We start from the raw sequence: 11,886 nt of genomic DNA on the forward strand, positions 1-11,886 counted from the left end.
GCGTATGTTGTCACTCAAAAATTCAGATGAACCTAGAAAATAGTGAGTTTAATTCCTAAACAATCTGGAAGCAAGCACAACGCAGTGCAAATACAGAAAACAGGAAATGAGTACGGTTTACCGCAGAAAACAGCAGTCCGTCAAAGGTTCCGCCAACCTTCAACCACACAGATGATACCTGTTAGTCGTTTAAAACCATAAAGCCTGTTTTTTCAAAGGCCGTGTTACATAAAAGAATTAAGAATTTCTGTAAGAGGATAATTTGTTAAAACGTAGCACCAGAAGCAAGACCTGACAGTGAATAAAGAACCAAATGCTTAGTGGAAGGTGAAGACAGATGTTGCTTCTGATAATCCAGACAGAATCATTTTACTGTGATGGGAGGCACAAAATAGATGAATAATACATTCAAAATTATTGTAGCAGAAGGTGCACAAAAAATTGTCACTCTTTTATTGTGACTTTGCTTTTCACTAGCTGGACAGAAAACTTTCTGTTGCCTAAAAACACCAGCATGCTATGGTCCTGTTTTCCAGCACCTGTCTGGTCAACTCGAGAAAAATATGGAATTTTATGCCACCTGCTCCCATGATTATCATATTTCAGCTACTGTACCCTGACACTATGCTGCATGATGCAGCTGCTGTGTGTGTTGTGCACAACTGTCTCTTTCAGGATAACTGATCACATGGTCCAGTTGTCATTAACTTAGCAACTTGGCTGCTATCCCACTGCAGTGACACGCTGTTTGCCTGTTTTCTAAGTGAAACAAACAACATTTTCAGATAAGCTAGTAGGGTATCACTACACTTTTGCAGTTGATTAAACAGCAAAGTGGGTTCTACCGCCAAAAGAGCTCCATGGTCTCAAATGCTTTTACTGTAATATATCTTCCTTCAGAAAACAGTATCAGAAGGAATCCCAACTCAAATATAGCCAAATCTTCACTTCTTTTGAAGTACAGGAATGAAAAGGGAAACTTCACTCTTTGTATGAAGATTTAGATGTGATAAAAACATTTGCTGCAAGTAGAAATAGCAAACCTTCTTAGAGATGACTTTTGGCAACACCTCCAGGGAAAACACACTGGGCTCAACAGGAACTGCACGTAAACACGTGAATCAAGTCTCACAGCTACAGAGGATCTGGGACATGTGGCTTTAGTATATTATTCAATGAGGGTTTTTTTTAAAGCTTTGATAGCAGAGGCTACTATTGAAAAGAAAATTATATGCTTGGAGACAGAAAAGAAGTTTATTTCCACAGATTCATAACTGATTCTGCTGGACACCATCCTGCTTAACGTGAGCCATTGAAAGTGTCAAAGTTCCAGTGGGGTTATCTGCTGTGAGAACGTCTTCTAATGCACTTTATTCTCAGCAGATAATTAATAATTTAAGACAAAATCTTAACAGTCAGCACAGTAGTGCAGTATTCTCTCAGACACATTTAATGGTGGGCAGACAGATACTCTTAAAGGATAAGGTCAGTCATTTTCTATAACATTATTATTATTAACAGTATTTTCAACACTCCCCATACAGAGACTAAAACCAACAATGAATTGCCTTTACTCACTGTTAATATCCATCAGTGTGTTAGTCCTGGATTAGTTTGTTGATCTGTGTTAAACTGCATTTCACTGAGACTGTACCATGCAGTAAAATGTTTGTTTGAAAAATGAAAAATAGAGACACTGATTGCTGAAATGGCAGTACTGAGGACAAGGTCTCCTGCACAGTCTATCAGGTCCCGTGCCATGCTCTATTTCAGCTTTAAAAGTATTGATATAATACACTTGATATTAAAAACAACATAAAACTAATTAAAGTTGCTCAATTATTGAAAAAACATTTTTTTAAAAGTAATGTTCTCTCTCTGCAGCAGGTTATGAAGTGCTGAGAGTGCAAGTTGTGACACAAATCACACAAATACACACAAGTTGTGACAGTCTGAGAATCAACTAGGAAGATATCCATGAAGGACAAAGGGAAACAAACTCTGAATCTTGACCTTTGCTGTAGATGGGCGTATGCTGGAGCCTTGTGTGGCCTTGTGTACAGTACAGTATGTTTGTGTGTATGCAAAGGGTTAGTCCTCCAGAGGCAGAGGAGCTACACACACAGATTACCCCAGTAATGAACTGGCCAGTGGGGAACAGCCTGTTGAATTTTAACACTTAAGGGGTGACTTCAGAGCACTAATGCCAGGGCATAAATCAAGCAAATGCTACTGTACATGGATAAAAGTGACTGTATTTCAATATGTGCTGTGTTTGTGGCTGTGGGAAAATGGCCCTCTCACTTAAAAAGGTTCAGCATAGTTTGCTGCATTTATATTTTGACAGTGAAAGTCTCACAATATACTATGATTTAGCTTGTATTACTGATTAATAAGATAGGCTTCTAAAACTGTTGAACGTTTCCTTTAATGCTCTCTGAGCTGAGCTTAGCCCTCCTCAATAATCTTTGATGCTTCACTGACACTGTCATCTTTGCAGCATGCAGGCTGCCTCCACTCTCAACCTGCTGCACTAAAGCTAGAAATCACAGAGCGAGAGCCTGAATCTGTGATGTCTCTGGGATTAAAAATCAAATGCTTCTCTGCAGGTCGTGAGAGGGACACTGAAGTACAGGGATATGTGATATATCAGGAATTATTATTACAATAATAAGGAATATCTCTATATTAATATGCTGGGTTATCCCATTATGCATTGTATCAAATAAATAAACTACATGCTAAACAAAAACTCAACAAATGTTACCGACTAGCTTCTTTACTTTTAACTCCTAATTTCTGGACTAATTCATCATCAAAATTTTGCAAAACACTAACATTTTTTCATTTATCTCATATCATCATGGTGCGATTATATTGGAGTTGGCACATGAGTCAGTATCCCAGCCTAGCCTCGATATATTGTAGGTAAAACGGGAAGAACAAAAATATGGGGATTCTGTGAGGCCACAACTTGAGCCTAAGTGGTTTATGACCATTTATTTGTAGTGGACATCAGAGATAGGGGCACCTGTGAAAAGTGTAAGTCACACACCATATTTGTACATCAGTCTACTCTAAACAGTCATGTTTCTCCAAGCACAGATTTGATCTTTTTTTCTAGCAAACAAGCTCACATAATCCATGATACAGTACATACCCCATGGGAAGCAAGCTACAACCTGTATGTTGATGCATCCCCCCCATCACACACACACACACACACACCCAAAAAACAACTTTAATGAATATTTTGTGCTTCCTAGATTCAGAAGTAGGCAACCGGCTGCTAACACATTAACCATAATGCCATTATAAAGTGTGTCAGGGCAGTGTAAAACCAAGACACAGAGTTTAACTTTCAAGAAGTGTGCTGCACATTGATTCTGTTACAGACAAAAACAGAGAACGCATGTACCTCCACCAAGACAACATTCGCTCACGCAAAATGGTCCCTTGTGAAAAATGAAATCCAGAACAACACAAGATGTGTCCTAATATTCTTGATCTGGATCAGAGCTGGATCATCTTTTAGGATATGACAGGCAGTAATACTGTGGATCTTACCTGAACATTTCAGAGTTATATCTTCATTATAGACCAAGTTATGGCAGGAAATGTGCATCAAATGGGTTTTCCAATGTTACCTTTTAATGGCCATCATATCCAGACGAAATTTGGTCTGGTGATAGACACTGCCACCCTACATATGTGTGTCAAATTCCAAACAAAAAATGATTTTGATAACTTTTTTTCTTAATTTTTGCCCTATGTTAAAAATGGAAATTTGTGCATGTGTGCGTTTCTGTTACCTTGGGCCTTTTTCAGCCAAAATCTAATCACTTCAAGGGTTGGTCCCCACCAATGTCTGTACCAAGTATGCTGATGATCCATCCAACCGTTTGTCCATAATCCTGCTAACCAACACACACACACACACACGTGTGCACACGGAGCCACAAACATAACCTCTTTGGTGGAGGTAATAATGACACATAAACAGGACTGAATAGGTCGCTGTTTTGTGCCTACGGTAAATGCATTGTTAGTGTCTGGCTGTGAACACACTGCTAACATCAGCAGCGGAGTGTGTAACATTTTGAAGGCTCAGCGTAATGAAAATGTTTGTGATCTCATGTTCCCTTCAGTTAAAAGAGATTAACTGAAAAGCCACAGTCCAGAGAGACATTCGAGTGAAAAAGCAAAGCCTACAGCTACACTTACCATTACATTTAGCATTTTTATGTATAACGGTAGGAGACAAAAACTGAATATGATACAATGGCAGTGACACCAGCTAAACATGACCTCATGTGTGAAGTAGCACAGTAAATGTCCTCCTGTCTGCCGCCTGTCCCTCTCATTTATGCACACCAAGGAGCTAAAACCTGGTCTGGTATAGCCTCGCCTATTTCTGCTTAATATCTTTTTCAATTTTTAACTTCCATATCATTTCAGAACCAGCACCCCATCTGAGACTCCTTAGAGGCGCTTCTCCAGAACACCTTGTTGAGCCGGGGCTTTTCTGTGCGGAGTTTCCATGTCCTCCCTGTGTCTGCCTGGGTCTTCTCCAAATACTCTGGCTTCCTCCCACAGACCAAAGATATGCTGATTAGGATAACTGGTAACTCCAAATTGCCCGTACCACTTACAGGATATAAAATAAATAATTGATGGATAGGGATGATGCTAAAGAACCTTTAAAAGGCTCTACACAACCGTGTTATACCCTCACAGGTGACTGCACTTATTTTGGCTCATTAGACCCTTTTTAAAGACTGAGCTTGACTGACATCTCCATGACTCTCCTACTAGCTCTGCTGCAGCTGTTGGGGTGAGACAGATAACACTTTTATCATCCTCATACTGTATAAGTCTGGTGACATCCAGTGAGGACACTCCACTTTAAGCTGTAGCATCCCTGTGCACACATTTCAGGTGGTTTAAGTAAACCATTAATAAAGCCAAACCCATAACTGTTGGGACTTGTTATCAAGCAAGGAAAATCTCTCAAGGCCACTGAAAGACAGCACAGACCATGTGACAATTTCTAATCACAGTTTATTTCAAGGTTGGTTATCAGGTTAGCATTTTAATATAGTTTAAATGTTTTAATCTTAAATGTCACACAAGTAGATGTACATTTTCAAACAGGAAGCTAGCATTCTTACAATTATTGAGAAAAAATGTAATTGCCTTTATTATTAAAGTCAGCTATTAAATTAATTCTAAAAGATGGGGACAGTCTTATGAACATAATGGGGAATCCCTAGAACTAGACATTCCTAAATTTCCCAGAGAATCAGGCCTCGCATTCTTCTGCTGCATTGGCCTTGTGCAGAGCAATGGGGTGTATTATAGCATGCATCCCAATAAATCTGGAAGCCGTCTTGGCTCTGCTGTTGTCCTTTCCTCAGGCAGCAGCAGAGCCAAGCCTATGTCTGCCATCAGCCCGCACCAAATTTGTGGCATTCATGTGGACGGCAAAGTAAGAATTTCATTGTACAGGGAAACACGTTTCCTAACTGTGCTTATGACAAACACTATGAACTTGTGCTAGCATCATATAGCTCCCTATCTAACTTTGTTAACAATGTAATACTGCTGCTGAGGAGGTGAACAGGGTACATGATGGATATTAAATATTTATCAGCATATATTCCATTGTGACTGTGATTTTGGCTTCACTAATTTACTGTGATGCAGTGTTTTTCATATTTATTGTCTCACCTTCAGACTGCTCCATAACGTTTGCTTCTCTACATCGTCTCCTTAGCTGTCTCCAGTCGTCCTGGATGCTAGCGTAGTGATTTGTGTTCGCCTCTTCAGCCGCTAACTGGTGGATTTGCTGTGAATGCCTGTAAGATCTGTGGAAAACATCAAGGTTTTAGAAATGAACTGGCCTGGGATCACAGTGGAAAACATCAAAGTTTTAGAAATGAACCGGTCTGAACCCACAGATTACGACACTGAACTATCAGTAAATGAAGCACTCTGCAACCCCAGAGGACAACACTGTTTCTATCCCACCGATTTCTCAGAAGGCAAACTCTTCTGTGTCTGCATCAATCTCTACAACATCAGATCCAAAAGACAAGAGCACTCCCAGTACTGTGGAGCAGATGAATGCTAACCCTAACCGCACAGAACAAGACAAGCATACAAGTAGGAGTATGCTGATTAGGATAACTGGTAACTCCAAATTGCCCGTACCACTTACAGGATATAAAATAAATAATTGATGGATAGGGATGATGCTAAAGAACCTTTAAAAGGCTCTACACAACCGTGTTATACCCTCACAGGTGACTGCACTTATTTTGGCTCATTAGACCCTTTTTAAAGACTGAGCTTGACTGACATCTCCATGACTCTCCTACTAGCTCTGCTGCAGCTGTTGGGGTGAGACAGATAACACTTTTATCATCCTCATACTGTATAAGTCTGGTGACATCCAGTGAGGACACTCCACTTTAAGCTGTAGCATCCCTGTGCACACATTTCAGGTGGTTTAAGTAAACCATTAATAAAGCCAAACCCATAACTGTTGGGACTTGTTATCAAGCAAGGAAAATCTCTCAAGGCCACTGAAAGACAGCACAGACCATGTGACAATTTCTAATCACAGTTTATTTCAAGGTTGGTTATCAGGTTAGCATTTTAATATAGTTTAAATGTTTTAATCTTAAATGTCACACAAGTAGATGTACATTTTCAAACAGGAAGCTAGCATTCTTACAATTATTGAGAAAAAATGTAATTGCCTTTATTATTAAAGTCAGCTATTAAATTAATTCTAAAAGATGGGGACAGTCTTATGAACATAATGGGGAATCCCTAGAACTAGACATTCCTAAATTTCCCAGAGAATCAGGCCTCGCATTCTTCTGCTGCATTGGCCTTGTGCAGAGCAATGGGGTGTATTATAGCATGCATCCCAATAAATCTGGAAGCCGTCTTGGCTCTGCTGTTGTCCTTTCCTCAGGCAGCAGCAGAGCCAAGCCTATGTCTGCCATCAGCCTGCACCAAACAGCCAAAACACTGAGACACAGGAGGGAGAAACGAAAGAACAGAGAGGCACAAAGGTACAGAGAGATACTGGGAGACAGCTCATTACACAAGCACACAAATATTCCCTGTTTGCACCTAACTATATGAGGGATAACGTGAGGCAGATGGTCTGCAATACTAATTAGCTTGTCTTTCTTATCTCTACATCTATGTGTTGCAAAAGTGCAGCCTGCTTTGTTTACTGCAACCGGTGAGAAAAGACTGTAGCCCTTTTGACTTCCTTTAGAATATGATAGTAAATTAGAAGAGCAATGAATATTCTTGTAATCTCAGAAGGAGAAGTATATTTTGATTACTTAGCAACACCATTTCTGCTTTTTCAGCATTTTCACTTCTGGAACTCAAATTTTTGCACAATGTTGAACAGAACTCCCTGTCACAACATCTACATAATATGCAAAAGAAAACAGATGGAGTACCATGAGTGGCATGCTTTTATTTTTTTTATTTGGTGTTGTAGCTTGACTTTTCATTTGTCTGCCCACAAGGACAAATGTTCGCATCATAACTGAGGGCAAATCAAATGGAAGACTCACAAAAGCACAGCTGAAACACAACCATCCACCATGCATAAGCCCTCCTGACAACAAGATGTACTGTTGTACAGTAAAGGAGGGACATAAACAAATCTCTATGTGCTCCTGAAAAACTAGAACTCACACAACATGGTTTCCATTTTAAAATTAAAAAAATATATATATTCTAGTTTCTATTTTACCATCATGACAGCTATGAAAATACTAATTTAGACAATGGGAAAGAAAACTGCAAGATACTGAACCACCCAGAACAAGACAAGCATACAAGTAGGAGCATTACAAAACAAAGGCAAACCATAAGATAATGTCATGATCTGCTGCTTTCTGGTCATTTTATTCACTTTAACCACCTTTTAAGGATAAAAAAAAACTGCATTGTAAATAGGTAATGGCTTTGAAACCTACTCTTTTCAGTGAGTTCCTAAGCAGAAGGCAATGACTGGCAACAGCTCAGGGCAGCCTCTCATCCAGTGAGAGGTCACTAAGGTTAACCCTGTCAAAACCAAGCTGCCAGCACTCATAAGCAACAGGCAGTTTGTGGTTGCATGAGTAAACAGAGCTGACGTCACAAAGCAATTTGATTGTGGAAGGACCAAAAATGCCTTTGCTGAGCTCACTCATCCCATGTGTCCTCAAGCTGCTGCTGAAGGTATTTTCACCAGCGGTGTTAATAAGAACGCAATAAACCAAACAGGAGATCCTGTGAATTCATGAAACATCAGTCCAGCTGCAGGAAAAATCTTTACTGCCAAATTTCCCAGGGCGCACGCACACACTCGCACATCACACTGCTCCCTGCGCTGTCCTCTACCCTACTGGCTGGTGAAGGGTTTAAATGTTACTGTTGGACAAAAGACTGGCAAGCCACATGTTGTACTGGTCATTTCAAACACTGACTGTGCCACATTTCCTCCACGGTGAAAGGGACAGCTCCAGTTCAATGCCCCCAGCATGATGGATTTCAGCTAGTCAGATGGAAATGTAATTCTTTTTCTCTACCCAAAGACATATCATGATGTATAGTCAAAATTAGAGGAAGGACTTTTGGACATCATGAAATTTATTTTCATGGCTGAGTGAGGCTTGATGTGTAATAGTGTGACTGAACAGCAGTGCACTAGAATGCAGTATTAATTCACATTCCTCAGTTCACTACCCTATGTACAGTGACTTCAGGAATAAACTGTGAAAAAAAAAGTCACATTCCCTGTTGTAGTGTTTTCTAGTGCGTAAGCTTGTAGGGCACTTCAATAAAAAAATCAATCAATTAATATCCAGAGAGTAGTAGCAAGCTCTGCTTGCTCTAATGTACTGAATTACATCACACATTTACAATGAAAATGATCGACACTGTGACTGTAAGAAAACACAAGGATCATTTTTGGAGCTAAAAGTACATAAATGTCAAACCGGTAAAACTGCTAAAAGACAGCACACAGACTATTATAGACACTCAACCAACCTGTGTAAAGATCACAGAATCCAACATTAAACCGGTTCTGATTGCTACACAGAATATATAGTCCAAGTGAAAAGTGCCTTGTCCCTAAAATGAATACTAGAACTACTGGTATGCCTCTCTCACCAAATATGTATGGCTCAGGTGTTGTTGCTGCTGCTGGGATCATGTGTTAAGAATGGATGTGCTCACTGTGAGGGGGGGGGACTCTGCTACTGTAGCAGTGCATCAGAAGAGGTGAGACTACAGTTTGCACACTGAAGAGGGGTGATGGAGATAGCACTTAAGATACAGACACACTTAACGCAGCAAAGAACATCTTGTTTTGTTCTGCTTGCAAGATTGGTCACACAATGAGCTTCGAAGCCTGAAACTCACTGAAGTGGTGTAAATAGTCGCATGAGGAAAAAGAAGGTGCTGCAGCCAAATCAGTGCAAAAGCAGAGACTAACTGTCTTTTCAAGTCAAGCTTCTCCTTCACCCACTCATGGCTGAAAGGCAGTTGTGTCGGCCAATCTTGCCCGAGCTGCCTCGCATGGCGCCAGAGACAGACAGACTTACAGTCAGCTACAGTATGTGTGTCATTAGTGCTGACCCAGATGCTCTGAAACACTGACTGTCCTGTGACTGCACTGCATTCCCAGAATAACTCCCTTCAGCTTATTACAGACAATAATAATGTTTAATAACCTCTGTCATGGTAATGCAACCACAATGAAATGGCCTATGCAGCACAAAAGGGAAGCGAAGTTGAAGTGAGAGACAAAGTCCAGGCTGAGATAGTTCATGATGAGTCCAGCTCACAGAGGAGAATCAGAGGTTCAAGGTCTGTGCAGTGCAATCTGATCAGTGAGACAAAACAGTTGACTGTCTTCCGATGGAAAAATTTGCAGGTGAAAGAGAGTTACATCACATACAAGCAAGCCCTGCGCAGTCCACCATCAGCACCATCTCTCACACAACATACTGTATGTTGTCAGTGCGGTCAGTCAGGGAATTCATCCTAAGTAACAGTCGTTTGGACATGCATAAATAGCCTTCTACGTGCCACAATATATGCAGGGATCTTGCATGTGATTCCTGTGGGGATGCACCACAGAAAGTGAAGTTTTTCCTTCCTTAAAATGACTTAACAGCTTCATCTATACAGCCTGAGAATCATACACCCAGCAGCAGTCAATGTAACGTTATGGATTACAAGACACTGCCTGTGTTAAACAAAACATCAATTTCCCCCCCACTGGGCTGTAACTCTCGCACACCGTAGATGTGACAGAGGTTAGTGCAACAAATCAACATGTGTTTTTTTGGATCAGATAGTTTGGCGGCATGCTTACCCTCTGCGGCCAAAGCGCTCCGGACAAGAAGTAAAAGCATTCCCACAGATAGCAGACAGTTTGAAAGCATCCCCGCTGTTCCGGCTCGCCACCTGGTCCTCGTACACCTCCTGTCTCCTCCAGCATCCGTCCTTTGCGTCGAGCACCCACCGGGGTCCGCTCCTCCGGCTCCCAGCACTTTGGGGTGACCTGTCCGCCCACTCCTCAAACCAGGAGCCATATCCAGTGGATAAGTTGCTGAAGTTTCGGTCGTAAATAATACATTGGATCAGTCCTCGCGGGTGAACGGGAAACACAGCGGTCCCGTGGTCTCGTCGTGTGTCCAGGGCTGGAGGGGCGAAGCGGCGCTGAAGGGGAATTAAGAAATGCGCCCTAACGGTTCGCTCGGTCCACCCATCAGCACCGTGTGGCGCAGGGCGGCGCACACACTTTGCCAGAGGTTTGACATTTAGCTGTTGGCGGTAATCTCCCTTATTCACACCTGCTCCAGATAGATACGTGACGTCACCAACTGAGCGTTATTGCTGCTAGTGGATGGATATTTAAAGTCCTCCACCCCCTGGTCCAACCGAGCAAATTGGTCTCTGCTGTTAATTGTCAGGATAAAGTCAGCGCTGAGCAGTCCACAGGACGACCTCTGCTGGGCACAGCCTACAAAACCACACGGGTCTCCATTTGAGGCAGGTAAATTTAGATACTAGCCTTGCTCAATCACATTATGAATTAGTATTCATAGTGGAACCGTTTGTCTTCACCTCTGCTAACAGATAGGCTGTTTTATCTACACTGAGCTGTAATAAATGCTACCTCAGTGTCTGTGTGGATGCCGCTGTGGCTGTACCTCCTCAGCTCCACATGATGTCAGTAGAGACAGAAAATCACTAGAATACAGCATGAAATCAGCAGAGAGAGAGAAGGAGAGAGGTCAATATTGTTTCCCATCTGAGCAAAATCTGAGATCCCACCTATCAGAATAATATTTTGTAATATTATTTAATAGTTAATAGTATACATATAGATATATCTCCATATTAATTAGATTATCAGCATGCCATAAAAACCTGAAAGAAAGAAATTAAGTGAAGTATTTATCACCCATCATCAACCATCTGCTAAAAAGGTTTATATTGTTACCATCCGTTTAGCCAAGTGCCCTGAAACGGAATTCTGGGCCATATATTGTTTGTATGAATGACTACATCGAATGCAGGAAAATGTCCAGTCCTTAACCAAGAACCTACTGAATTGCACAGCACTCCCAGTGGCCTGTTGAGTTGCCTGCAGACCCCTGGTGACCCCTGGGCTGACCTTTGAAGGAGTTTCCTCAGTGATGTGGTCCCTTATCTTGGCTCCTCCTCTATGAATGGCCCTACCAGTGGTCTCTGCTCCTTTTGCTTTTTCACTCAACTGTGTAGCTCCTACAAACAGAAATACTTTGGTTAATACATATACATTGGGAGTACTGCTGATTGTTGTGTTGT

At 41.3% G+C, this 11,886-nt stretch overlaps 1 protein-coding gene across 4 annotated transcripts in view; it reads right to left on the reverse strand.

Moving 5' to 3' along the window:
• kiaa1549lb (KIAA1549-like b) overlaps positions 1 to 11,324 on the reverse strand; it is a 67,776-nt gene extending 56,452 nt beyond the window's left edge. For 2 of the 4 annotated variants that reach the window (XM_020608391.1, XM_020608400.1), the window contains exon 1: positions 10,406 to 11,323. In XM_020608391.1, the coding sequence (XP_020464047.1) occupies positions 10,406 to 10,625 (220 nt within the window). In that variant the 5' untranslated portion in view covers positions 10,626 to 11,323. Of the gene's footprint in view, positions 1 to 10,405 lie in introns of all 4 variants that reach the window. The other 2 variants (XR_002275555.1, XM_020608380.1) reach the window with 2 other exon arrangements.
• Between the last annotated feature and the right edge of the window lie 562 nt (positions 11,325 to 11,886).

This window comes from Monopterus albus, unplaced genomic scaffold, assembly GCF_001952655.1.
Source record: "Monopterus albus unplaced genomic scaffold, M_albus_1.0 scaffold4.1, whole genome shotgun sequence".
Classification (NCBI taxonomy): domain Eukaryota; kingdom Metazoa; phylum Chordata; class Actinopteri; order Synbranchiformes; family Synbranchidae; genus Monopterus; species Monopterus albus.